Genomic DNA, 24,384 nt, shown 5'->3' with positions numbered 1-24,384 from the left:
CCTTTTAGCTTTGTGCCCCTTTTCGGAGTCCAAAAGGACCGTACCTTGTTTAGCCACGACCCTCCAGGGTCGTGGCTGGCGCTGTGGCGGTCCTCCTGTTGATCTCTCCTTCCAGGGTTATCCAGCTCGGATTCCTCGTTCTCTCCAGGATCTCCTCGTCCTTCCGTCCTCGTCGGTCCTTCCTTGTGGTGCTCCACCCCCTTGGGTTTCTCCTCTCGCTCCACGGGTCTCTCCTCCTTCTCCACGGGTCTCTCCTCCTTCTCCACGGGTCTCTCCTCTTCCCGCTGTTGCGGCGCGTCCCCCTTTTCTATCTTGCCGTGCCGGGAAACCACACTGGTTTCCCTGGCAACGGCATCTTGCCAGCCTTGCTCTCGTCGCGTTTCCCCGACAACGGGGAGACGCGGAAGTGATGTATCGGAACCCTCCGATACGTCACTTGTAGTACTCTGTGCCGGGAACGCCCGGTCACACACCTCTCCCTATGAACGGTCCTGTTCGAGGACCGTAGTAGAGTCTGGGAACCGTGACAAATAATCAGCCGGGGCCTGTTGGGGTCCTGGTATGTGACGGACCTGAAAGGAAAATGGTTGTAGTTCAAGGAACCATCTCAAAATCCGGGAATTTGTATCTTTATGAGCGGACAACCACGTGAGGGGAGCATGATCCGTAAAAAGAATAAAAGGTCGACCTAACAGGTAATACTGTAAAGTGTCCACGGCCCATTTAATGGCCAAACATTCCCTTTCGATGGCAGGATAGTGACGTTCCCGGGGAAATAGCTTTCTACTGACATATACTACCGGGTGATCCCTACCATCCCCGTCGGGTTGGGCCAGTACTCCCCCCAACCCTACATCAGAGGCATCTGTGTAAAGATGGAAGGGTTTCGAGAAATCCGGGCATTGTAGGATGGGGTCTCTGGTCAGACAGGACTTCAGTTGCTCAAAGCTAGCCTTCTGGTGATCCGAAAAAGGGGCTAACCGATTAGGATGGGATTTAGACAAAAGATCGGTGAGGGGGGTGGCAAGGGTGGAATATTCGGGAATGAACCTACGATAGTAGCTACTAATCCTAGGAACGAGCGTAAATCTTTTTTTGTTTGAGGGTTAGGTGCATTTAGAATGGCGTCTACTTTCTTAGTTTGAGGTTGCAGAGTCCCTTGACCGATTTTGTATCCTAAGTATGATATATCGGGTTTTCCTATAACGCACTTTTTAGGGTTGGCAGTTAAACCAGCGTTTGCGAGAGTGTAGAATATCTGGTGTAAATGGATGAGATGATCATCCCAGGTTTCACTAAAGATAACTACATCATCTAGGTAAGCTGCTGCAAAAGTTTGAAATGGTTTTAAGAGTCTATCCATTAACCATTGGAACATAGCGGGTGCTCCATGAAGTCCGAATGGTAGCACGGTAAAATGATAAAGACCGGACTGAGTGGCAAAAGCCGTTTTCTCTTTATCCTCTGGGGCTAAGGGAATCTGCCAATACCCTTTAGTCAAATCTAATGTGGACATATATTTTGCATTTCCCAGTTTTTCCAGGACGTCATCCACTCTAGGTATTGGATATGTGTCAAACATTGAATTTTCGTTAAGCTTCCGGAAGTCAATACAGAATCTGATAGTACCGTCAGGTTTTGGCACCAGGACGACTGGGGAGCACCAGGGACTAGTCGAAGGCTCTACCACTCCTAGTTCTAGCATTTTTTTTATTTCGTCCTCCATAATCTGTTTCCTTGCCTCGGGGATACGATACGGCCGTAACCTAACAATTTTACCCGGTGTAGTCCTTATTTTATGGGTTATCAAGGGGGTTTTACCTGGCACTACTGAAAAGAACTTTCGGAAGTGCTCTAGTAGGCTATATACCTGTTCCTTTTCTGGTATCGTTAATGTTTCATTTACTGCTGGTAGCCTTTCCTCATCGTTGTGTTCGGTTGGACAAAACTCGATATGCAAGTTTTTGCTAGGACATAGGAATCGGCCCATTTCTCCGGAAGTGTCGGAGTTGTCTGGTTCTTCCCATTTTTTAAAGAGATTTATATGATAAATCTGGGTTTTCTGAGGATCGTTCGAGATTTCAATCAGATAGGTGATAGGAGAAACGGCTCGTAGGACTCTATAGGGACCTTGCCATTTTGCAATCAGTTTTTGTTTCAGACGTGGGACGCATTATTAGAACCTGATCTCCTGGTTGCAGAACCCTTAACTTACTCCCTCTGTCATAATACTGTTTTTGGGTTTGTTGAGCTTGTTCCATATTTACTCTAACTGTTTCCCATAAACTTTGTAGTTGAGACCGTAATTTGTGGGCATATTCTAATAAGGGTCTTCCCCCTTCTTCCGCCTCTTCTTCCCATGTTTCAATGGCCATGTCTAAAAGGGACCGAGGCTGTCTTCCGAACACGAGCTCAAAAGGGCTATGGCCTGTTGAGGCCTGTTCATGGGTTCGTATAGCGTATAATACTAATGGTAATTTCTGATCCCAGTCTCTCCCTGAGTCCTGTACTACTTTCCTCAATAGGGTTTTTATTGTTCGGTTGTACCGTTCCACCAATCCATCCGTCTGTGGATGGTACACCGAAGTTCGGATTTGGGAAATACCCAATGTCTTACACACCTGCTTCATGAGAGTAGACATAAAAGGGGTCCCCTGGTCGGTGAGTATTTCATGCGGAAACCCAACTCGAGAGAAGACGTTTATCATTGCTTGGGCAACAGTTTTGGTTGTCATACTTTTCAGAGGAACAGCCTCGGGGTATCGGGTGGCATAATCAACCATAACCAGGATATACATATGACCTTTCGTTGAGGGTACTACAGGTCCAATCAGATCCATCCCCATCCTACTAAAAGGGATGTCTATGATGGGTAAGGGCATTAGAGGGGCTTTCTTAGGTCTACCCGGTTCAGTAAGTTGGCACCTGGGACATTGGGCACAATATTTGCGTATGTGGGCGAAGACCCCCGGCCAATAAAACCGCCTAAGGAGGTACTCTTTGGTTTTTTCCCTCCCATAATGACCCCCACCTGGTTGACTATGAGCCAGAGTTAGGACGTGATCTCTATAATGCTCGGGTACCAATAGCTGTTGTTTATGTTCCCCTGTACGAGTAGTGGTTATCCTGTATAAGAGGTTTTTCTTAATTAGGAAGTATGGACCCACCTCCTCGGTCTCTTCTGATTTTGCGGACTTCCAAGCTTGCGCGAGAGAAGGATCTTCCCTCTGTTGCTCGGGAAAACTGACAAGTGCCTCATGTGTTTCGGCTATAAGGCCTGGGCTTTGTCCTTGTGCCTCTTTTCCCCAGTGATTCGCTTTTTCTGCCCGTTTTTCTCTACGTGACAATTTCCTACGGGTTATAGGGCATTCAATAACACTATCAGAAAAGGGGGCTTCCCTCCACCAGTCCTGTGTCAGCTTGGGTTTTCTAACATGATCCAGGATCTCTTGAAAATGCTCATAATCAGTCCCGATGATACATTCCTCAATCAGTTCTGTCATTATTCCCCTAGGTAGGACATCTCGGTAATTTCCCCACTCTACTGTTAGTTTATATAAGGGGTATTGCTCTTTGTCTCCGTGAATACAGCAAATATTCACCCATCGTTCTACTTCCTTATCTGCTAGGTTTACTATATCTTTCCTCACTACGGATTGGCTACAACCTGAATCAATAAGAGCCCATACCGCTCGTCCATTGAATCTCAGGGTCTGTTTAAACTTCAGGCTACCTCTACCTAAACACAGTACCCTTCGCCGAGTTACTCCGATCTCCATTGGCTCACTAGTATCTTGTTTCCTTGGACACATACGGGCGATGTGTCCCCATTCCCCACAGTTGTAACATTGGGGTCCTGGTACCGGTGGATGGTCGATTAGTCTGCGGGGAACTGGCTCGTCGGGAAGGGCTCGGGGAGTACTTTTGGGGTTGGATAGCCCCGGTTTTATGCTGGGTCGGGGTGGTACACTCCTTATATCCACCGAGCGATGATAGGCACATGCTAAATCGATCGCCATGTCAGTATTCACTTTTGGATGTTGGCGGATCCAGTGTTTTGTAGCCGTAGGCAAGGCATATAAATATTGTTCGAGAACGATCGTCTGGATCACTTCCTCCCTGCTATTCCCGGAAGGACCCAACCATTTCAAAGCCAAATCTTTTACACGATAATAAAAGGTTCGGGGGTCCTCATTCGGTCCCCATTTGATTTTCCGGAATTTGACCCTATAGTATTCGGTGTCATGTCCCACACGTTCTAATATACCAGTCTTTATCTCTTGGTATGGTGTGGTTCCCCCCGGGTTTGCTGCTTGATATGCTGCTTGTAATATCCCCGTAAGAAGTGGTGCGACATACTGACCCCATCTATCCTCAGGCCATTGGGCTGACGAAGCCACTCTCTCAAAGTTAGTGAAAAAGGATTCGGGGTCTTCACCTTCTTGATATTTCTGCAACACAGAGCTTGGCACATTGGGGTGAACCTTACTGACAGCAATAGTCTCGGTTAATTTCTTCATGGCCGTCTCGTGGACCAGTTGATTATTTGCGAGGATTGTTGCCTGGCTTTTCAAAGCCAACTGTAAGGCTTCCCTGTCCTCTTTTGCTTCTCGTTGGTGTGCCTCCCACACCAACTGCAGATGTCGCTGGCCTTCGGCCAGTTGTTTTATCATATCTTCCAACAAGGGGGTGTCACTCATTATGTATACTGTTCGGTTGTCTGGGAGGGGTCCCCAAATCCCACTTCTGACACCACTGTGACAGACCGAACAGTATAAATGCAACAGAGAGGTGGTGGTATTGCTTAGGAAGTGGTTTATTCAAATGAAATGGTGAAAAACAAGAAATGTTTATAACTAAGGTGGGGTTGGTTCTCCCGAAATTATGGCCTTGTTCGTCTTTTTCCTGGATTGGTGATTTCCTCTGTTTCTCTTGTTTTCTCTTCCAGGTGGAATTACTGGCTTGTTCCCTCAGGTGGATCCAGCACGGTACCGGAAACAGAAGGACAGAAAAACGCTAGGGTAAGTATGGGGTTTATAACCGGGGTTTCACTCTCTCTCTACTCTCACTGACTGGGGAAAAGGTAAGAACAAAAGGATGGGGTTGGTGCCGGTGAGGAGTTGGGGAATGACCTGACCATAGTCTAATATTGGTGAGGGGAAGAAGTGTCTCACAAGCGGTGGTCACGGTGCCCTCTTTTTTATTCCTCCCTTTCACCCCTCCTTTATATCCCCTCCCCAGTCCCCTTTTAGCTTTGTGCCCCTTTTCGGAGTCCAAAAGGACCGTACCTTGTTTAGCCACGACCCTCCAGGGTCGTGGCTGGCGCTGTGGCGGTCCTCCTGTTGATCTCTCCTTCCAGGGTTATCCAGCTCGGATTCCTCGTTCTCTCCAGGATCTCCTCGTCCTCCCGTCCTCGTCGGTCCTTCCTTGTGGTGCTCCACCCCCTTGGGTTTCTCCTCTCGCTCCACGGGTCTCTCCTCCTTCTCCACGGGTCTCTCCTCCTTCTCCACGGGTCTCTCCTCCTTCTCCACGGGTCTCTCCTCCTTCTCCACGGGTCTCTCCTCCTTCTCCACGGGTCTCTCCTCCTTCTCCACGGGTCTCTCCTCTCCCCGCTGTTGCGGCGCGTCCCCCTTTTCTATCTTGCTGTGCCGGGAAACCACACTGGTTTCCCTGGCAACGGCATCTTGCCAGCCTCGCTCTCGTCGCGTTTCCCCGACAACGGGGAGACGCGGAAGTGACGTATCGGAACCCTCCGATACGTCACTTGTAGTACTCTGTGCCGGGAACGCCCGGTCACAGGTAGATTGAGGTTGAGTTGGGTAGATTAGAGTGGAGTAGAGTAGAGTGGGGTAGATTGGAGAGCAGGGTGGTAGACTCGAGTGGGTAAGTGATGTGGAGAGGTGTAGAGTGGAAAGGCGTAGAACAGAGTGGCACAGAGTGAAATGGGGGAGAGTGGAGTGGCATGTTGTGGAGTTGAGTGTCATAGAATGGAGTGGCATAGAGTGGAGTGGCGCATGCACGGTGTGGTAGCACACTGCCATTACAGACAACACATTTTCAACTGAAATGACAGTTACATTTGCATAGGCGTACAATTTTACTGCACACAAACAATGTGGAAATGTCATCATCTAGTGTATTGCTGGGTTTTGATCGTATTCAAATATTTGTTTCCACCACACTTGAGATTAAAAAGAAAATGTGTTTAATCTGTATTTTCCTAATTTTTATTTATTCTCAAATATCAGCACTGTTACTTTTTGTTGTGCGCTAGAAAAAAATAACATCACACAGCCTCTCCTCTCAGAAGGGTACCCAGCAGGATTGTCACATAAATTCTCTCACTTCGAAGTCAGAGAAAGAAAAGTAAACACCAAGCTTCCTCCGGACATTTGACCTCTATGTCTGAATGCAGGGCAAAAGTGACAAAATAAGAACAAGTTTAAAGGCATGTTTACAGAAAGCGAATAACCAGAGGGATACAGCAAATAAGGGATGCTCAATGGGAGGGACACACTCAAGCTGAAAAGCCTAAAGCAAATGAAACAAGCAAAAAAGAAAGTGAGCATCTGTGGGTTACAAACCACGAAGCCAATAGTAAGCAATGGGTGAAATGGATTCCCAGGGAAGCTTTCAGAATGCCCACAGGAAGTTGTTAGCAAACCAGACAGCTCTGCTGTCTGGTAGGCTTCAAGGTATAAATGGGGGTAGAAGATCTGCACTGTGAGAGTCCTTTCTCAACTCATTTTAGATGGGTAGTATATTGCTTTGCCAACTGTAACTCTGAACACATGTAACTTTATGACTGTATGCCTGGTGCATATCTTGTACAAATGCTTATGCCAAATGCAATAAGCCAGATTGGTTATAATGAAAGGGCAATGAAAAAAGCTATAGATCTGACTGGTTTGCAGGGAAAACGTAAGCCAGGTGTTATAAGCCTAGTCTGTTTAATATGGCAAGTTTCAACAAAGGCACTAGGCATGACACATTTACTATGAAAGACATATGCTAAAGCCAGTACGCTCCTAAGGGTGGGTTGTTAATACACTGTATTAACGCTTGTAGACCGGTATTTTGTTACAGGGAGTAGGTAAGGGTTTCCGTGTTGGTTGCTCTGACAAACCCTAGTGGTAGAATATTTGCATGTAAGAATCTTTTTAGGCCCACTCAGGAGGTGTTGTATATATTTTTTTCCAACTGTAACTTTGTACATAGTTGCCTTGGGGAACACTTGAGTTCAATACATTAGGCCTGAACTGGTTAATTTTACAAGCCAATAATAAAGACCACATCCTTGGTAATTTTACAAGTAGTATATAGCTATGTGTGTATTAAAGTACTTTTTGAACTGCACTGGCAGCTTTAGCTGTCTGCCGGGAACTTGTAAATTAAAAATAAAAAACAGAAAACACATACAGGCATATACATTTGGACAGGGGCTTTGGGATAGACCTCATTATCCACTGGTCTGTTTGAGTATCAATTAAATCCAGTTTTTGCTCATGACAGCATGTAGCTTTGGGCGATGGGTTATTACACTTACACCAATTGCTCTACTGCCCTGGTGTGAAGGCATTTTGCCAGATCAAATGTACACATCTGTCTGAAGCCTGCAATGCTGTGCCAGGACTTGCATGTTAGTCCATTTGTTTTCCATATTCTCCTTTCATAAGTCTCCTTTTTAGGTCAAATGTGCAAGCGCTTTGACCTGCTTTAAGTATTGTGGGCTTTTAACCATGCCAACCGAACTCCCATCACTCGTTCACGGGATTGACTTTCAAAAATCCTTTGCTAACATTGATAAATGGTTTACTTTTGTCTCTCCTTGGGGCGGTTTTGTTCGCCTTGCAGAGTGTCCCTGTTACATGGATAATTGCACGATTGCTGATACCTTTGATTGTGAGCGAACGTCTTTTTCCTTTTGTGTCTCTCCTTCGCACTAAACACTCATGGCGGCCATGGTACTTTAAATCAGCTCGCTTATGTCAATAGTTTTACTTTTCATTTTCAATTTAAGTGGGAAGAAAAGTCCAGTTAGAAAATTACAACGCTAATAGCTCTAATTCAAGCAAATGTGGGACCCATAGCATTGCAAATACTTGTTTCCTTATATATTTACTTTTTGAGAGCACTCAAACACCCCAGACTTGCTACTGGGCTGCTCATTTGGGGTTATTTTATATGCAGTGTACAACTTCCCATGTGCTCATTGCTCAAAGCAGAATGCCATCTTGGAATGAGATTGTCCATTGTGTATCATCCTTTTACCATTCCAAGACGTCTCCTTTTCAAGATTTCTGCTGTTACTATGTTTTACTTAGTTTGCAAGCAGATGTCTGCAATATTTATGCAACTAAGATTGTTAAATTTTTCTACTTTTATTCTTTTAATTTATTTGGAATATGCTACTTGAGTTTCCGTGTTTTGTTGTAGATGAGTGAGTGGCTGAATGTAAGAATGTATAAGTAGGTAGTTTAACGGGTGCATGAATACAAGGATGAGTGCCAGAGTGCAAGTATGATGAGATGTTCAGTGACTAAATTGACCAATGACTGAAAGAAGCACTTTCATTTATAACAGCAGACATAACAGCATTGCAACTGCTCTTTGACTAGAGTAAAACTCCTTGTAGTAATCAAAGACAGCAACCTCTCACTTCAATCCAAAAGTCAATATAATGAGGAGAGACGAATTCTATATAATAAGAAAATTAACGTAAATCCACTGAGGGCTCCCACACAAGTTATCAGTAGGCCTTGTGATGTGACTTCTAGATTATGGAAATGGCCACATCATCAGATACACTAAGATACTCCGCTAGCTACAAAGAATCCAGAATGTGTCACTCAGACTAACCTTAAAGCAAAACAAACAGTATTGCACTCCCTTGCTTGCAAGTCATTACACTAATTACCAGTGGCACGATGCATGTCCATCAAAGCCCTTTGCATTGCACACCTAAATAGGATCAACTTTCCCACAGTCCAAACTCATATTACAACCAACGGAGAAACCCCATATCGAATTTGGCCATTCTGTTGAAGGACATCTATTTGCAAGGGTGACATCCACTTCCTTGGGTGAGAAATCAAAGGAACTCTGTTGTCCCCACTCAGTCTCCATGAATGGAGGTGTAAGTCGCAGAGATTCTGGTATAGGACCTTCTCTTGTTGCTGAGACACGAGTTCCTCCCAAACAGGGAGCTGGATCAGAGGACAAATGTTCAGGCTCAAGAGATCTTGGTACTCCATACTTCTCGTTCAGTCTGGGGCTATCAATTGGACTTGGGGCTGGTTGGTCCTGCCTTTCTTCAGCACTTATGGCAGAAGAGGTAACGGTGGGAATGCGTGTAGGAAACTTTTTCTCTTTGCAGACTAAATGCTTCTTACATGGACTCTCTTCTAGGAAGTTCTAGTGTGCAAACATTTTCATACTGCACTTTCTCAGCAGCGGTGAAGAGATCTAATCCGTTCAGCCCCCCACCCCCTTGTTCAAAGATACCTAGTACCACCTCTGGATAAGGATGCCATTCGTGGTACGCAATCTGACACCTGCTCAGGTTCTCTACTATGGCAATCAGGCGGTTGACCAACAGAAAGATCTTCTGCTAATCCAACCATTTCCAGGCACGAGGCCTTCTGGTACAGGATCCCACTCCACCCTGTTTGTTGCAGTACCATATGGCAGTTGTGTAGTCTGGGAGGACCTGCATCAGCCTCTCCCTGCAAGTCCACACTAGGACTTCCAGAGGAAGCTGTACTGCACAAATCTCCAAAAGACTGATAAGAGATGGGTGCACCGCTAGTGACCAGAGGCCTCTGATCCCCACCTCTCCCAGATGATATGTCACAACCATAAAGTCTGGACGGGGAAGGAAGAGTGGCTTGTCGTAGGTCACAATGGTAATTGTTACAGAAGAACCCCACCCATCTTTTTGGAGAAAGGAAGAAGTAGGAAAGACTGATTCAGTGCTAGCCCCACTTAACACTAAGGTGCTACTGTAGGGCCAGCATGTGCCATCTAGGATAAAGGGCATGGAAGATGCTCAAAGTGAGGAGTCCAAGATGCATCAGAACCATCCTCATCAATCCCTAGGACTTAGCCTGAAACATCAGGATCATATCCTGAATGCCCCAGGCTCACTGCATAGGGCTCAGGTGGAACTTCGACTTGCCGATGGAAACCCTAAAGAGGTCAAGAAGGGGGAGTATTTCAAAGGTGGTCTTTGACTCACTGCTGTAAAAACAGAATGAATAGCCAGTCTTTGAGGTATGGAAATACCTGCATCAAACGCCATGAGTCTTGTGAACGTCCAAGGTAAGGCCGAAGAACAGCACAGCTAATTTGAACCATGCCATGAACTATAAGTAGCATCTGTGACCTGCAGGATGGGTAAAAGAAAATATATATCTTGCAAGTCCAAGGACACCATTCAGTAGCCAGCAACAAGAGAAGAGAGTGTATGCTCCTGACTGAGCATCATCAATGGGTCCTTTAGCAGAAAAGCATTCAATAGCCAGAGGTCGAGCATAGGCTGGAGGCCTCTGTACTCCTCCAGCATGAGGAATTAATGACAGTAGCATCCCTCACCCATCTCCAAGTCCAGCACCAATTCAATGGCATCCTTGGTCAGCAGGAGACTGATTACTGCATTAAGACTGAAGCATTATCTGCTGGAATATGTCCTGCTGTTGGAGAGTATGAGGTGTGGAAAAACAAAAGTTCATATTTCAAATTCAAAAGTTTATATTTCATTAACATAAAGAAGTTTTTCATCTTTGTACATGGGATCATATCACTGCATTGATAGGTATGTTTAAAGTGGTAGTTTTCAAACATGAATTTAGAAATATTCATGCTCCCACCAACCATGACACAAATCCCAGTAGTGAACCAAGAGGCTAGTCAATTGTCATGTGCAGCCTCCAAGTAGCCTGGCTGTAGGAAAGTACCATCTTGCCTGGCATGTTACCCCCATTTTTCACTGTATATATGTTGTTTTAGTTGTATGTGTCACTGGGACCCATAAGTGTGCCTGAATGTGTTACCTGTGTAGTGACTAACTGTCTCACTGAGGCTCTGCTAATCAGAACCTCAGTGGTTATGCTCTCTCATTTCTTTCCAAATTGTCACTGACAGGTTAGTGACCATTTTTACCAATTTACATTGGCTTACTAGAACACCCTTATAATTCCCTAGTATATGGTACTGAGGTACCCAGGGTATTGGGGTTCCAGGAGATCCCTATGGGCTGCAGCATTTCTTTTGCCACCCATAGGGAGCTCTGACAATTCTTACACAGGCCTGCCACTGCAGCCTGAGTGAAATAACGTCCACGTTATTTCACAGCCATTTTACACTGCACTTAAGTAACTTATAAGTCACCTATATGTCTAACCTTTACCTGGTAAAGGTTAGGTGCAAAGTTACTTAGTGTGAGGGCACCCTGGCACTAGCCAAGGTGCCCCCCACATTGTTCAGAGCCAATTCCCTGAACTTTGTGAGTGCGGGGACACCATTACACGCGTGCACTACATATAGGTCACTACCTATATGTAGCTTCACAATGGTAACTCCGAATATGGCCATGTAACATGTCTATGATCATGGAATTGCCCCCTCTATGCCATCCTGGCATAGTTGGCACAGTCCCATGATCCCAGTGGTCTGTAGCACAGACCCTGGTACTGCCAAACTGCCCTTCCTGGGGTTTCACTGCAGCTGCTGCTGCTGCTGCTGCTGCTGCCAACCCCTCAGACAGGCATCTGCCCTCCTGGGGTCCAGCCAGGCCTGGCCCAGGATGGCAGAACAAAGAACTTCCTCTGAGAGAGGGTGTTACACCCTCTCCCTTTGGAAAATGGTGTGAAGGCAGGGGAGGAGTAGCCTCCCCCAGCCTCTGGAAATGCTTTGTTGGGCACAGAGGTGCCCAATTCTGCATAAGCCAGTCTACACCGGTTCAGGGGACCCCTTAGCCCTGCTCTGGCGCGAAACTGGACAAAGGAAAGGGGAGTGACCACTCCCCTGACCTGCACCTCCCCTGGGAGGTGTCCAGAGCTCCTCCAGTGTGCTCCAGACCTCTGCCATCTTGGAAACAGAGGTGCTGCTGGCACACTGGACTGCTCTGAGTGGCCAGTGCCACCAGGTGACGTCAGAGACTCCTTGTGATAGGCTCCTTCAGGTGTTGCTAGCCTATCCTCTCTCCTAGGTAACCAAACCCTCTTTTCTGGCTATTTAGGGTCTCTGTCTCTGGGGAAACTTCAGATAACGAATGCATGAGCTCAGCCGAGTTCCTCTGCATCTCTCTCTTCACCTTCTGATAAGGAATCGACTGCTGACCGCGCTGGAAGCCTGCAAACCTGCAACATAGTAGCAAAGACGACTACTGCAACTCTGTAACGCTGATCCTGCCGCCTTCTCGACTGTTTTCCTGCTTGTGCATGCTGTGGGGGTAGTCTGCCTCCTCTCTGCACCAGAAGCTCCGAAGAAATCTCCCGTGGGTCGACGGAATCTTCCCCCTGCAACCGCAGGCACCAAAAAAACTGCATTACCTGTCCCTTGGGTCTCCTCTCAGCACGACGAGCGAGGTCCCTCGAATCCAGCGACTCTGTCCAAGTGACCCCCACAGTCCAGTGACTCTTCAGTCCAAGTTTGGTGGAGGTAAGTCCTTGCCTCACCTCGCTGGGCTGCATTGCTGGGAACCGCGACTTTGCAGCTACTCCGGCCCCTGTGCACTTCCGGCGGAAATCCTTTGTGCACAGCCAAGCCTGGGTCCACGGCACTCTAACCTGCATTGCACGACTTTCTAAGTTGGTCTCCGGCGACGTGGGACTCCTTTGTGCAACTTCGGCGAGCACCGTTTCACGCATCCTCGTAGTGCCTGTTTCTGGCACTTCTCCGGGTGCTACCGGCTTCAGAGAGGGCTCCTTGTCTTGCTCGACGTCCCCTCTCTCTGCTGGTCCAATTTGCGACCTCCTGGTCCCTCCTGGGCCTCAGCAGCGTCCAAAAACGCTAACCGCACGATTTGCAGCTAGCAAGGCTTGTTGGCGTTCTTTCGGCGGGAAAACACTTCTGCACGACTCTCCACGGCAAGAGGGATCCGTCCACCAAAGGGGAAGTCTCTAGCCCTTTTTGTTCCTGCAGAAACCTCAGCTTCTTCTGTCCAGTAGAAGCTTCTATGCACCCGCAGCTGGCATTTCCTGGGCATCTGCCCATCTCCGACTTGCTTGTGACTTTTGGACTTGGTCCCCTTGTTCCACAGGTACCCTAGATTGGAAATCCACAGTTGTTGCATTGCTGGTTTGTGTCTTTCCTGCATTATTCCTCTAACACAACTTCTTTCTCCTTAGGGGAACTTTAGTGCACTTTGCACTCACTTTTCAGGGTCTTGGGGAGGGTTATTTTTCTAACTCTCACTATTTTCTAATAGTCCCAGCGACCCTCTACAAGGTCACATAGGTTTGGGGTCCATTTGTGGTTCGCATTCCACTTTTGGAGTATATGGTTTGTGTTGCCCCTATCCCTATGTTTCTCCATTGCATCCTATTGTAACTATACATTGTTTGCACTGTTTTCTAAGACTATACTGCATATTTTTGCTATTGTGTATATATATCTTGTGTATATTTCCTATCCTCTCACTGAGGGTACACTCTAAGATACTTTGGCATATTGTCATAAAAATAAAGTACCTTTATTTTTAGTATAACTGTGTATTGTGTTTTCTTATGATATTGTGCATATGACACTAAGTGGTACTGTAGTAGCTTCACACGTCTCCTAGTTCAGCCTAAGCTGCTCTGCTAAGCTACCATTATCTATCAGCCTAAGCTGCTAGACACCCTATACACTAATAAGGGATAACTGGGCCTGGTGCAAGGTGCAAGTACCCCTTGGTACTCACTACAAGCCAGTCCAGCCTCCTACACTGGCTTGCTATTAAACAAGGATAACATATTTTAATGAATCAAACGCAAGAGAAGGTTTTATACTGTGCACTGCCTGAACTCACTTATTCCATGGTCTCCCTTTTTGTGATACGAAAGAAAAAGGAAGCAAAGTGAATAAAACTATTGCCTAGGGTCACGGAATTTGGTCAAGTGGGAAAGCAGGACTGATACCAGGTTTTCTGGTTTTACATTGTGCAATTTATCTAGATGTACATGTTTTGCTTCCCCTGCGCCCACCATACACCCTCCCCTAAACTCCTGGCCCCGACCGCCACCATGGTGGCATCAGTGCGTCCCTTAGTCACACCACAGACCATATTTTGCAGCCCCTGAGAACCTTTTGGCGAGAACCAATGACGTAAGTAAAGTAGGCACAGGCAAATTGACTCTCTCGCCTTTGTTTAACCCTTCCAGGGTGGTTTTGTAGGATTATGCTTTTTGCTTCAAATATATACACAGTAGCAACGGGTTCTGTCCTTAAAACTACGCCCACAGAATACACTGTAATGTAATGATGACAACATTGTTTTGCAGGACTTGTTTCAGTGACTTTCCTATATCTAACTAAATAATTACATTTGGAAGAGCACGTTGTGTTTTAAATTGTTTTGGGTCACTGGTGCAGTTTTAAGTAGGTTCTGATATTAAAATACAATTTAAGACCCGACCCATGGCAGGTACATTGAATAATCCAAGAACGAAATTACAATTTATGTTCGGAATGTATAGGTTCGGGGTTGACAGACTACGGATCACTGCCTGGATTATATGAATTATCTTAATGAACATTTTAACGTTTTCACCTTTTAACATTTCTTAATTGTCTTACACCTAGGTTCGCTGAGCTCAGGACAAGACGCACAAACGGGCGAACAACTGAATAATGGACTATATCTGTACGTGCCTTTAGCAGGGATATAATTTATAAAATTCAAATTCACACCTTGGAGTAAAGGCGTCCTGGTTGACTCCGACACCTAAACAAAATGTATTTAATTAATTCAGGATTTACAACACGCATGTGATATCTGGCATATTTGTTACGCAAGTCTGGATAATTCATAACAATATCAGGAAAAATAGCTGGAGAGAGAGGGTGGCAAACAGACGTTATAGAAGTGGCTGGGTATTTAACATATGGGTAAACAGCAGCTGTGTGAAAGGAAAGTTAATCACCAGCCAGCATGGTGTCAGAGGTCTGGTGTCTGACACAGAATGATACTTACCTGAAGTGCCTACCAAGCACTAAACCTTCAATTCACTCACAGAACAGCCCTATACAGCGAGCACACGGACAACAAGCGCAGTGGAATGCATTAACATATTAAAACACTTTTATCACGTTAATCTCCGCTTCCCATCTGCACAGTGGTAATGTGTAACCAGTGACAACACATCACGGCGATAGAGGAGGGTGGCGGGGTTGTGGGAAAGAAAAGAGAATGGGGAAATAGGTGGGAGAGGAAAAAAAACAAAAAATACAAGGAAGACGAAGTGAAAGGGAGAGAGAGAGGAGGATGAAAGAGAGCGAGAGGTAAATCAAGTGTACACGCAATCAAGTCTCAATGGGCAACTGTGTTTAACCTTGTTATACATGCGCAGGCGGGGGAGGGTTATGGCGAAAGCACTCGGACAAAGGGCGAGTTGTTCGTAAATGTCCCCAGAAGCTAGCTTGACATTACTAAACTGTAGCGCGCGCTTGAGTTTGGTTGAAGTGACTTGCGTGCCGAGGTGCGCCTGTGCACGTGAATTCCAGGTCAGCACCGGCGGCTCCCATTATCCTTCTCTCTCTTTTTTGCATAAATTAACAGCAGCCAATCACAGCAATATAAACATTTCCTGTGCATTAAATGTTCTGCAACCCCCTAAGGTTTCTTTAAGAGAACAGACATATCTTCACTGAAAAAAGCTTTTAGAGGAATATTATTTTTCTCCGAAGGTCACAGAAAGAAAGTTTAGCTGAACTGCATTCTCGGTAGCTTTCGTGGATGCACTTAAGTCGAGTTCTTTCTCAGAACTGGAAACAAGCATTGAGTTTCAACTCTTTCATTGCAACTGGTGGCCTCCAATATAAGTAACACTTTCGCTCAAGAGGCTTTCCCAGAAAGCTGTCCAAAGGTTGGCGGCTGAAAAAAATACAAATTACATAACTGAACTCCTGGAGCTTCTAACCAACGCAGCAGGCAAGCCCTATTTTTCTACTCGTGGCAGACATGAGTACATTTTATATTTATTTTAGTTATTTCATGACATGTACACTTTTATATACTGTTTAATATGCTGTTTATGAGCGCCCACAGCAGTTTCGCTGCAGTTTAGTTAGGAGGCGCAGCGCATTCGCTTCATAGTTGATGCATTTCTGTAATTGTCTTTACAGATTGTGCCAACCATACTCTATGGATAGTTGTGGTCAAGTGAAGAGCTAGGGACAGGGGTCAGTAATGTGTTAATAATGCAAGACGTTAATCAACAAATCATCTTGCAGTATCAAAAGAAATCCATCGTTTTGGCACACTGGGCAAAATATTTTTGGCATTACAGCTAATTTCCTAGCAGGAGGAGTATGTTGTATAGCAGAATATGCTGATGTATGGATTGGATTAGATCAGACTTCGATTCTGACTTAATCCGTTGCTTCTTGTGTTTCAGAGGATAGCCGGATACAACAGAGCTACTGTTGAACACTGCAATGTCTTTGTGAACAGTGAATCCTTTTTCAGACCGTTTTTATTTTTTAACCTTGTTCACACAAGTATCTTGACAAAAACATGTCCTGAACAATATGCTAGACTATGTGAGCTACATATGCCCAGTAACAAGTCAATTATTAGAAGAGATTATTTATTTTGACAGTCTGCATGTCGATCATGTTTCATATTTTTAAGTATTTCTTTTAAATGTATTTTTATTAGTTTTGATTGAAGACAAAACATGGTAGCAGCAATACACACACATGGCAACTAAACAAATGCTGCGTCCTCTGACCTGAGGTATGTACTGCTGCAAGAACAATTTGCAGTCTTTACTGTAGGTTTCTTAACGCTAAATAGATACTGAATAAACTTGGTGTGTCCTGCAGTGTATAACCTTTTCTTATCAGATTTATTTCAGGGCTATACACATTTTTGTGACTTTTTCTTTTAACAAGTTATACTGACTGTAGCAGGGTTGTATACATGGAGGACCCAATAATTACCAGCCTAACACTACAGTGACTGGCTGACACTTTGATCAGTACCAATATGGCTGCAGGAGTTAGATAACCTTTCATGTCCTTTTGGTACTAGTTTCCACGAGTGGCTCTCTTGAGTGATATAAACCATGGTGACTAGCCCGTATGATTACATTTGTGAGCGAAATTGTTTGGTTTCAACATATTTGCCCACACAAGGATCTTTGAGGGGCCATTTCAGTTAGCCAGACTACCCTCTACAGACTGTCTCAATTCTTACACGGATCTTCTAAAACGTTGTTGATTATGATGGGTTACATATCGAAGAAGCATAGGTAATAAATTTGATTAAGTTACCAGTCTCTGGTCCTATACTCAGAACAAGAACTTTCCCACGTAGTCCCATTTTGCTTTATGCGATTTTGATGGAGGGTGGGCAACGTTGCTACCTTTTCCCCTTAAGTATGTTGTGGTGTGGAGTACCTTCCAAGACTGGCAAACATAGCTCTTGACTATAAAGCTAGATTACTTTGAAATGAGAGTGAGTGAACTCTGGACTGGAATGCCTTCCAGTCACGGGTGTACTAGTTTAGTGTATTCATCAGGAATTTTTTTCTGTATCCTATTTCAAAATCTAGCTCCAGGGATTCTTCTTTTGGCACCTAGCTCTAAAGCTCAGCAAGACATGTTTCTGCACATATGAAACACAGAGTAATTTCTGCACTCTATGCTTTTCTAGAGCTCTTACTGAAATTTCCGTTTCTTCTACCCCACTATCAGTATCATGAGATAAGTTTTCACTGTTCCCTTAACCCATTGATCTCCAAGGGAATACTGCAGGACTTTCTGTAGAAGTTGCTACATTCCTCTGGAAATTATGTCAATCAGGTAGCAGTAAATATTACAGATCAATCTGGTATATGCGGTCTGACTGGTGTTTGAAATAGGTTTAGAATCTATAGTCAACTAGTTAAACATCCTAAATTTCAATTTTCGAAGCATATATATCTTTCAATTCCTTCTTGTTGGCAATTTCTTCAAGCCATAAGCTGAAGTCGGGAAATCAAGCATCCATTGTTTTGTGGGCTTCTTGGAGGATTTAGATAGGCGAAGCTTCCAAAATGTTTATATTCCAAACAACAAGATGTAAACAGACATCTCACACTCTTCACAGCATGGCCGAAATGGAAACGGGAGCCTTTCACTAATACAGGTAACTTTGCAAAGTTTGTGTGTTTCATTTTATGGACATTAAATGAAAAACACAGTGCCTGTAATTAGAAAATGCATATGTGCAAGTCTAAACTTGTGTTCTGTGACCTCCTTATCCTTGTCTCTCTTCCCAACACCAAGAATACCTGTGCAGGTCATCTTCATGGGCTGATCCTAGAAAATGCACACAGCCATTCTTCCCCTTTGACGAGATATCTCCCGTCCCCAGACACTGCCTGCCGTATATCACTGTACCAGTCTAAAGCCAAGCATTTTGCTAATTATAGTGTCTTGAGAAGCAGGGATTGTTTGTAATCGCAGGAAGCCTTGTTTAAGTTATACCTCCCACTTATCAAGCCGTAAAATACTACGTTTGTGCAGCCTTCAACCTACAGAGAATCAAATTAACTGACCACGAGATGTGTATAAATACTGCCTGTTGTTCAGTCTCAGGATGAGTCTCATAGCTGACGGGGATCCCCCTTGCCAACTGACAATGCTCAGGCAATTGTCTAAATAAACATTTATCCTTGCCATTAACGCGAAAATGTGTGTTTTTTTGACAATTTTCTAAAGAGGTTGTTTGTAAGAAGCAGCACTGGGCATGCTTGGGAATGTGTCTTCGATATACTTATTGCCATCTGCTAGTTTCCCACAATTTAAAAATCCCCCGCTTTGGGAACTGTACAAAGATTTGGTCTTATATAACTCAATGGTTTGGATAATCATTGGTACCAAAGCCCTGAACAGCACATAATAAGGGATATTAATGTATGGTAAAGAGATCTACCTAAGAATGTCTCAATTTAGTCGCAGTTTTATCAGACGAAGTACTGCAGGATTCAATATGACGGAGTTACTTTTCCTTTTCTGAAGCAGATCAAAGAAAGAGAGCCTACTGTGATGGTCGGAGAGAGGAGTATTGGCTGCTGGGATCATCCTGGTGCCAAAGTCATGTGGTTTGTAATTTTTCAGTTGCCAATGATTCTCTGGGTTCCTAGAATACATGGTCTATGCAGATAAGCATTGCACTGACTGCATTCGGGGGCAATTAAGGAGTTCAAGCATACTGACTGCTTGGGCCCTTGCTAGAATCCAGACTGTTCTACATTTTGACCCATTGATGGTCTGGAAATACTTTCAAGATGTGTGCCATGAAGAAACAATCAACTTGAATGTGCCCTGCGTAGAGAAAAAAAACATGGGATATAGAAGTACAGGCAACCTATTTACTTTAAGTACTTACATTTATTCTGTAAAGACACCTGTCATAAAATTAGAGGTTTTTAATGAAAATCTGTTGAGATGAAAGGAAGACTAGTGCAAGAAACAGAAAATGATAAGGAGGTAAGAAGGGCTAGGTAGGTCCAGGCAGGACCTGCTTGGCAGTTTGGGCTGGACAGTTCCCATTGGAGCAGGGTCATGAATGACTTGTATACAGCCGCGTAAAACTGAAGTGGCACAGTGCGCAAAATAATGATGGATTGGGGTTCAACCCAGAGTAATTTCAACAGCTGAGATTACTTCAAGCATTCCATTCATCACTTTTTGTATACTTTGATACAAGAGGAAATGTTAGGATTGCGCTTAATTAAAATATCCATCAAATGATGTGCGTTATGGTTCATGCCTGTGACCACCATTTCGTTAAATATTGAAGGTGCTGAATATCTTCTTTTGTTAAACACTGCTAGTCTTATCATAAGAATGCGGTTTTGCAGGATTCTGTGAATAAATAAGATCGAACTATGGTAGATGTGAGATAAATCTAAGGGCCTCCATGATCACACATGTAAGAAAATGTTAGCTATCAGACTTCTATTCAATGCAAAATGTAGCCTGCGGTACAGATAGACGGTGGGGTCAATTCAGAAGCAGAGTCCTGACCCACTTTGGATTGTTAGCAGAACTCTGTGCTCTGAAACAGTTACCCATGACTGTGGAAGGGACGGCACCCAGAGGGCGTCTGGAATAAAATCCGTTTTGGTCGCAAATGCAATCCAAAATGATAAAACATCCAGTACTGCACTAGTGTTACTCACATCACTCCTGACAGCTTGAATCTTATGAGCTGACCTTTAACAGGCCTCTGCTGGTGACAATCTAGGTGAGATTAAAAAAGTGAGACATCATAGGAATCCGGTGCAATGTATTTTATAAGTTTTGCAGAGCTCGCGTACTGCTGCCATTTCAGAGCTAGTTGCAGACAATGGGGTTATTGCAACGCACGCTGCGTTGACTGGGGCCTCAGAGTTGCCCTCACATGTTTTTACTAACAAAAATGGCTAATCACGGCGACAGTCACAGAGTTGCTAGACGCAAGAAGCCTCGGAGAGTTAAACAAGAGGCCGATTGCCGTCGTCATTTGATGTAACCGACAGATTTCAATCACAGCAGCGCCGCACTGCAGAGCACATCGAACAGGCGTCCAAGGATACTGCAGCGGCATTCCTAGAAAAAATACACACCTTTTCATACCAGTCACATTACTCAGTATTCAACAAAAGCACAGATCCAACATTACCTCATAGCTACCACCTTTCCAAAACATCTTCATTTCTCTACGCCGCCAGGCAATTACGGTACTCGTAATGAGTGTAAATGGTACCAAATACAGAAGTGCAGGCTGTCCCTTTTTCGTCAGTGCAAGAACAACAAAGGTCAGCACCATGCCAACTGCGTAAGCTGCAAAAGAAATGAACCAGAATAACATGGGTACTTTTACAGGCATCTATAATTACAATGAACGTGATGCATTTCACTGCTATCCTTCTCTTAAGATAATGGGCTCTTGAGGGCACGTCTTTTAACAGACAGTTTTTTTTTTTTTTACCTGTAACCTGTTATCATTTCTTTAAAATACAGAATAGGCTTTAGCTACACTCACTTATCTCTCACTAGATGCCATCGGTTGTTTAGTGTAGTGTTCCACCTCCTCTGAAGTGTGTGCACTGCAGGGTTATTTTACATTTCTAAAGCACACAGAATGACAAATTAAGTTCTTTATGTCATACATGCTGTATAAAGAAAGCAATCCTTTTTTATGTTTCCCCACTGTTGCAGTCTTTCTTTTTTTAACGTTTTAGTCGAGACTTGCATTTTGCCTTCTGATAATAAGATAAACAAGTATTGGCAAAGTCAACAGTTTTGACCTCCTATGCCAAAACTGACATACATAAATGCAGCTTTCATACGTTTGCACATAAACGCCAGACTTGTTGGATTAGCCAATGCTTGTTTTTAATGAACAGGCTATTTATCTTTGGAAATGCTCCTTCTTGGGGATAATCTAACTGCAGATTTCTCACCTATGAATTTCCCCCAGGCACTAGTTTTGATTTGTAGATTTGTTTTCACAACAGTGCTCCCGAGTACTGCTCGGTGTTGGCTTCACAATGACCTGGAAAGGAGCGCAGTCCCAATAAGAACTGCTCATAGGTGGGAGCATCAGTCCCTTTACCCTTTCCGCTGCCTCATCTGCAGAGTGTGAAATAACTGTTGATAAAAGAATGCTGAATACTAACCTGGGACCTTTTTAGATGTTAAAAAAGAGGCCATTCCACAGAATAGAGAGGTGGGAGAGAAGCGAAAAATCTGAGGTTAGATAAAGTATCCACCAGACAGAGCACACCTGAAGGTAAGTAACTTTTTCTTCTGATGGATACTTCTAACCATAGATTCCTCACCCTGGAATAGATACCAAATCAGTATCTCCCCAAAGTGAAGGGTCTTTGGATGGGGTTCAGACCAAAAAGTCTTGCAGGACAAGTGAGTGAAATGTTCTTTGTGTCGGACCTAGCTGTTAAGGCAGCAGTGCTTGGTAAATGTATGCACGGATGCCCACGTCACAGCCCGGCAAATGTCAACAACAGGCTCTCTTTGTGCCAACACAATGGTAGCAACCTTAGCCGTGGTATCAGGGGCTGGTTTTGGGTCAAACATGTAGCAGATCTTAATGCAGATGACTATCCACCTAAACAAGGTCCTCTTCTTCACAAAGTTCCATTTCAATGCTCCTGAGACTCCAAAAAATGCTGATCAGCCACTTGATTTTCCTTCGTATGATCAATATAAAAGCTGCAAAAGCTGCACAAATTAGTCTGGGAAAAAGATGGTGCAGGGAACTTTCACTGAAATTGCCTTTGGTTTACTCATGTGATCAGCTGGCATAATCGTAATGAGGAATATAGTTTTCAAGGTCATGATATGAAGCAAGCAACTATACATTGGCTCGAAGTGATAACCAGTGAGGTCCTACTTTGGCATCACATATGGCATTAGCAGAAACAAGTCAGTGAAATCTCTATTAAACGTCATCACAAGAGGTGATCTGAACAAGGACAGATGGTCTGACAAGCGTAGAAAGGCTGAAAGGACTGAAAAAACACTTTTATTGTGCTCACTGCAATGCTTTGTTGGACTAAACACAAAACAAAGAAAAGTCTGTCTTGGCAGCTTTGCCTTTCTGGGGTCATTGTTGAGAAAGTCACATCAGGTTACAAATTTGTGGCAGCACCTGGCATAAAAGAATTTTGCGCAGGTGGCACAGTCACCAATTCAGATGGCAAATCAAACGCAGTCAGTTGCAACCACTCAATCTCCATACATGTAGGCGCAGACTGCATAGATACAGATGCGTTTTTGCTGAGGCAGAAGTTCCTCACAAAGTGATATACTTATAGGTTAACAGATGCTCTTTCCCAGGAACTACAATTATCACAATATCCTACCCCATTTCGGGATAGCTAAAATGACTTCACCGCTGTTGTTTCTGACCTTCTTCAGAAGTTGGGGCAAGAGAGGTAGAGGCATGAGTATATACAGGAGTCCCTTGGTAGGCAATGTATTCTGGCTGGAGTGAACCAAGAGTTCCTGCGGAAACTCTAAATTCTCAAAGGTGGTGTAGAGATCTACCCAGGGTTTTTATCACTGTTGGAAGACGTCCTGCACCACCTCTGGCTGCAGATGCCACTTGTGATTTGCCAGACACCTGGTCAGTTCATCCACTCTGGCGTTGAGGGACGCTGCCAAATGATTGGTAAACTGGAAGGTACCCTGTGCCTTCAACCACCTCCAGAGACACAAAGCCCCCAGTATAGGACTCAGGATGCCACTCTGTCCTGCTTGTTGCAGTATCACATAGTGGTGGTGCTGTCTGTTAGAACCTGCAACAGCCTCCACTTGATGGACCACAATAAAGCCTTCAGAGTCAGCCAAATGGCCCGCAGCTCCAGCAGACTGATGTAGAGTCAGCCCTCTACTGGAGACCAGAGTCCTCTGATCTCCACCTTCCCAAGTTGACCACGCCAGCCTAGCACTGGTGCATCTGTATTCACTGTCAGGTCTTGATCAGGAAGGGAGAGCAGCTTGCCACTAAATCAACTGCGTTATATCAGCCACCATTGCAGACCTCAAGCATTCTCCCCTGAGACCTGGATTGTGTCAGAAAGGCTGCCTTGATGCTGGGCCCAATTAAATTTCAAGTTCCATTGTAGAATAGGCATATGCCACCTGGCATACTTGAGCAGGAGGACACATGAGGCCAAAAAGCCATAGGCCACTCTCACAATGATCCAGGACTGAGCCTGAAACACCGGCATAATAGCCTGAATGCCCTGGACTTATTGCTGTGGAGGATAAAGCCCAGAACTCCACCATGCCCTAATGAATGGAAGTCTCTGCAAAGGAAACAAGTGGGACTGTGACTCATTTATAGAGAATGCCAATGATGTCAAGAGTTTCACCATCATCTAGAGATGGTCCATGATTTACTGATGCACGTCTGCCTTTGGCAGGCAGTCATTTGACGTACAGCAATGCTATGACTCCTGACCTCTAAAGATGGACAATGAACACCACCATCACTTTCGTGAACATCCAAGAGCTGCAAGGGGGGCAAATAGAGCATGGAAAACTGAAAATCCTTCATACCCACCTTGAACTTCAGATAAAACCTGTGGGACTGCAGGAATGATGAATAAAAATACACGTCTTGCAAATCCAAGGACACCATCCAGCTGCCTGGGCCCACAGCAGACAGAATTTGGGCCA

At 44.6% G+C, this 24,384-nt stretch overlaps 1 protein-coding gene across 2 annotated transcripts in view; it reads right to left on the bottom strand.

The window, feature by feature from the left end:
* SPPL2A (signal peptide peptidase like 2A) overlaps nucleotides 1-24,384 on the bottom strand; it is a 273,444-nt gene that overhangs the window by 8,238 nt on the left and 240,822 nt on the right. The window contains exons 15-16 of one of the 2 annotated variants that reach the window (XM_069222534.1): nucleotides 20,858-21,018; nucleotides 20,686-20,784 (exon numbers count right to left, since the gene is read on the bottom strand). In XM_069222534.1, coding sequence (XP_069078635.1) covers nucleotides 20,722-20,784; nucleotides 20,858-21,018 — 224 coding nt within the window. In that variant the 3' untranslated portion in view covers nucleotides 20,686-20,721. Of the gene's footprint in view, nucleotides 1-20,685; nucleotides 20,785-20,857; nucleotides 21,019-24,384 lie in introns of those variants that run through there. The other variant, XM_069222533.1, reaches the window with a different exon arrangement.

This window comes from Pleurodeles waltl, chromosome 3_1 (assembly GCF_031143425.1).
Source record: "Pleurodeles waltl isolate 20211129_DDA chromosome 3_1, aPleWal1.hap1.20221129, whole genome shotgun sequence".
Taxonomy (NCBI): Eukaryota; Metazoa; Chordata; class Amphibia; order Caudata; family Salamandridae; genus Pleurodeles; species Pleurodeles waltl.
Note: the sequence above shows the minus strand (reverse complement) of the source record. Positions and strands in the feature narration are given on the sequence as shown.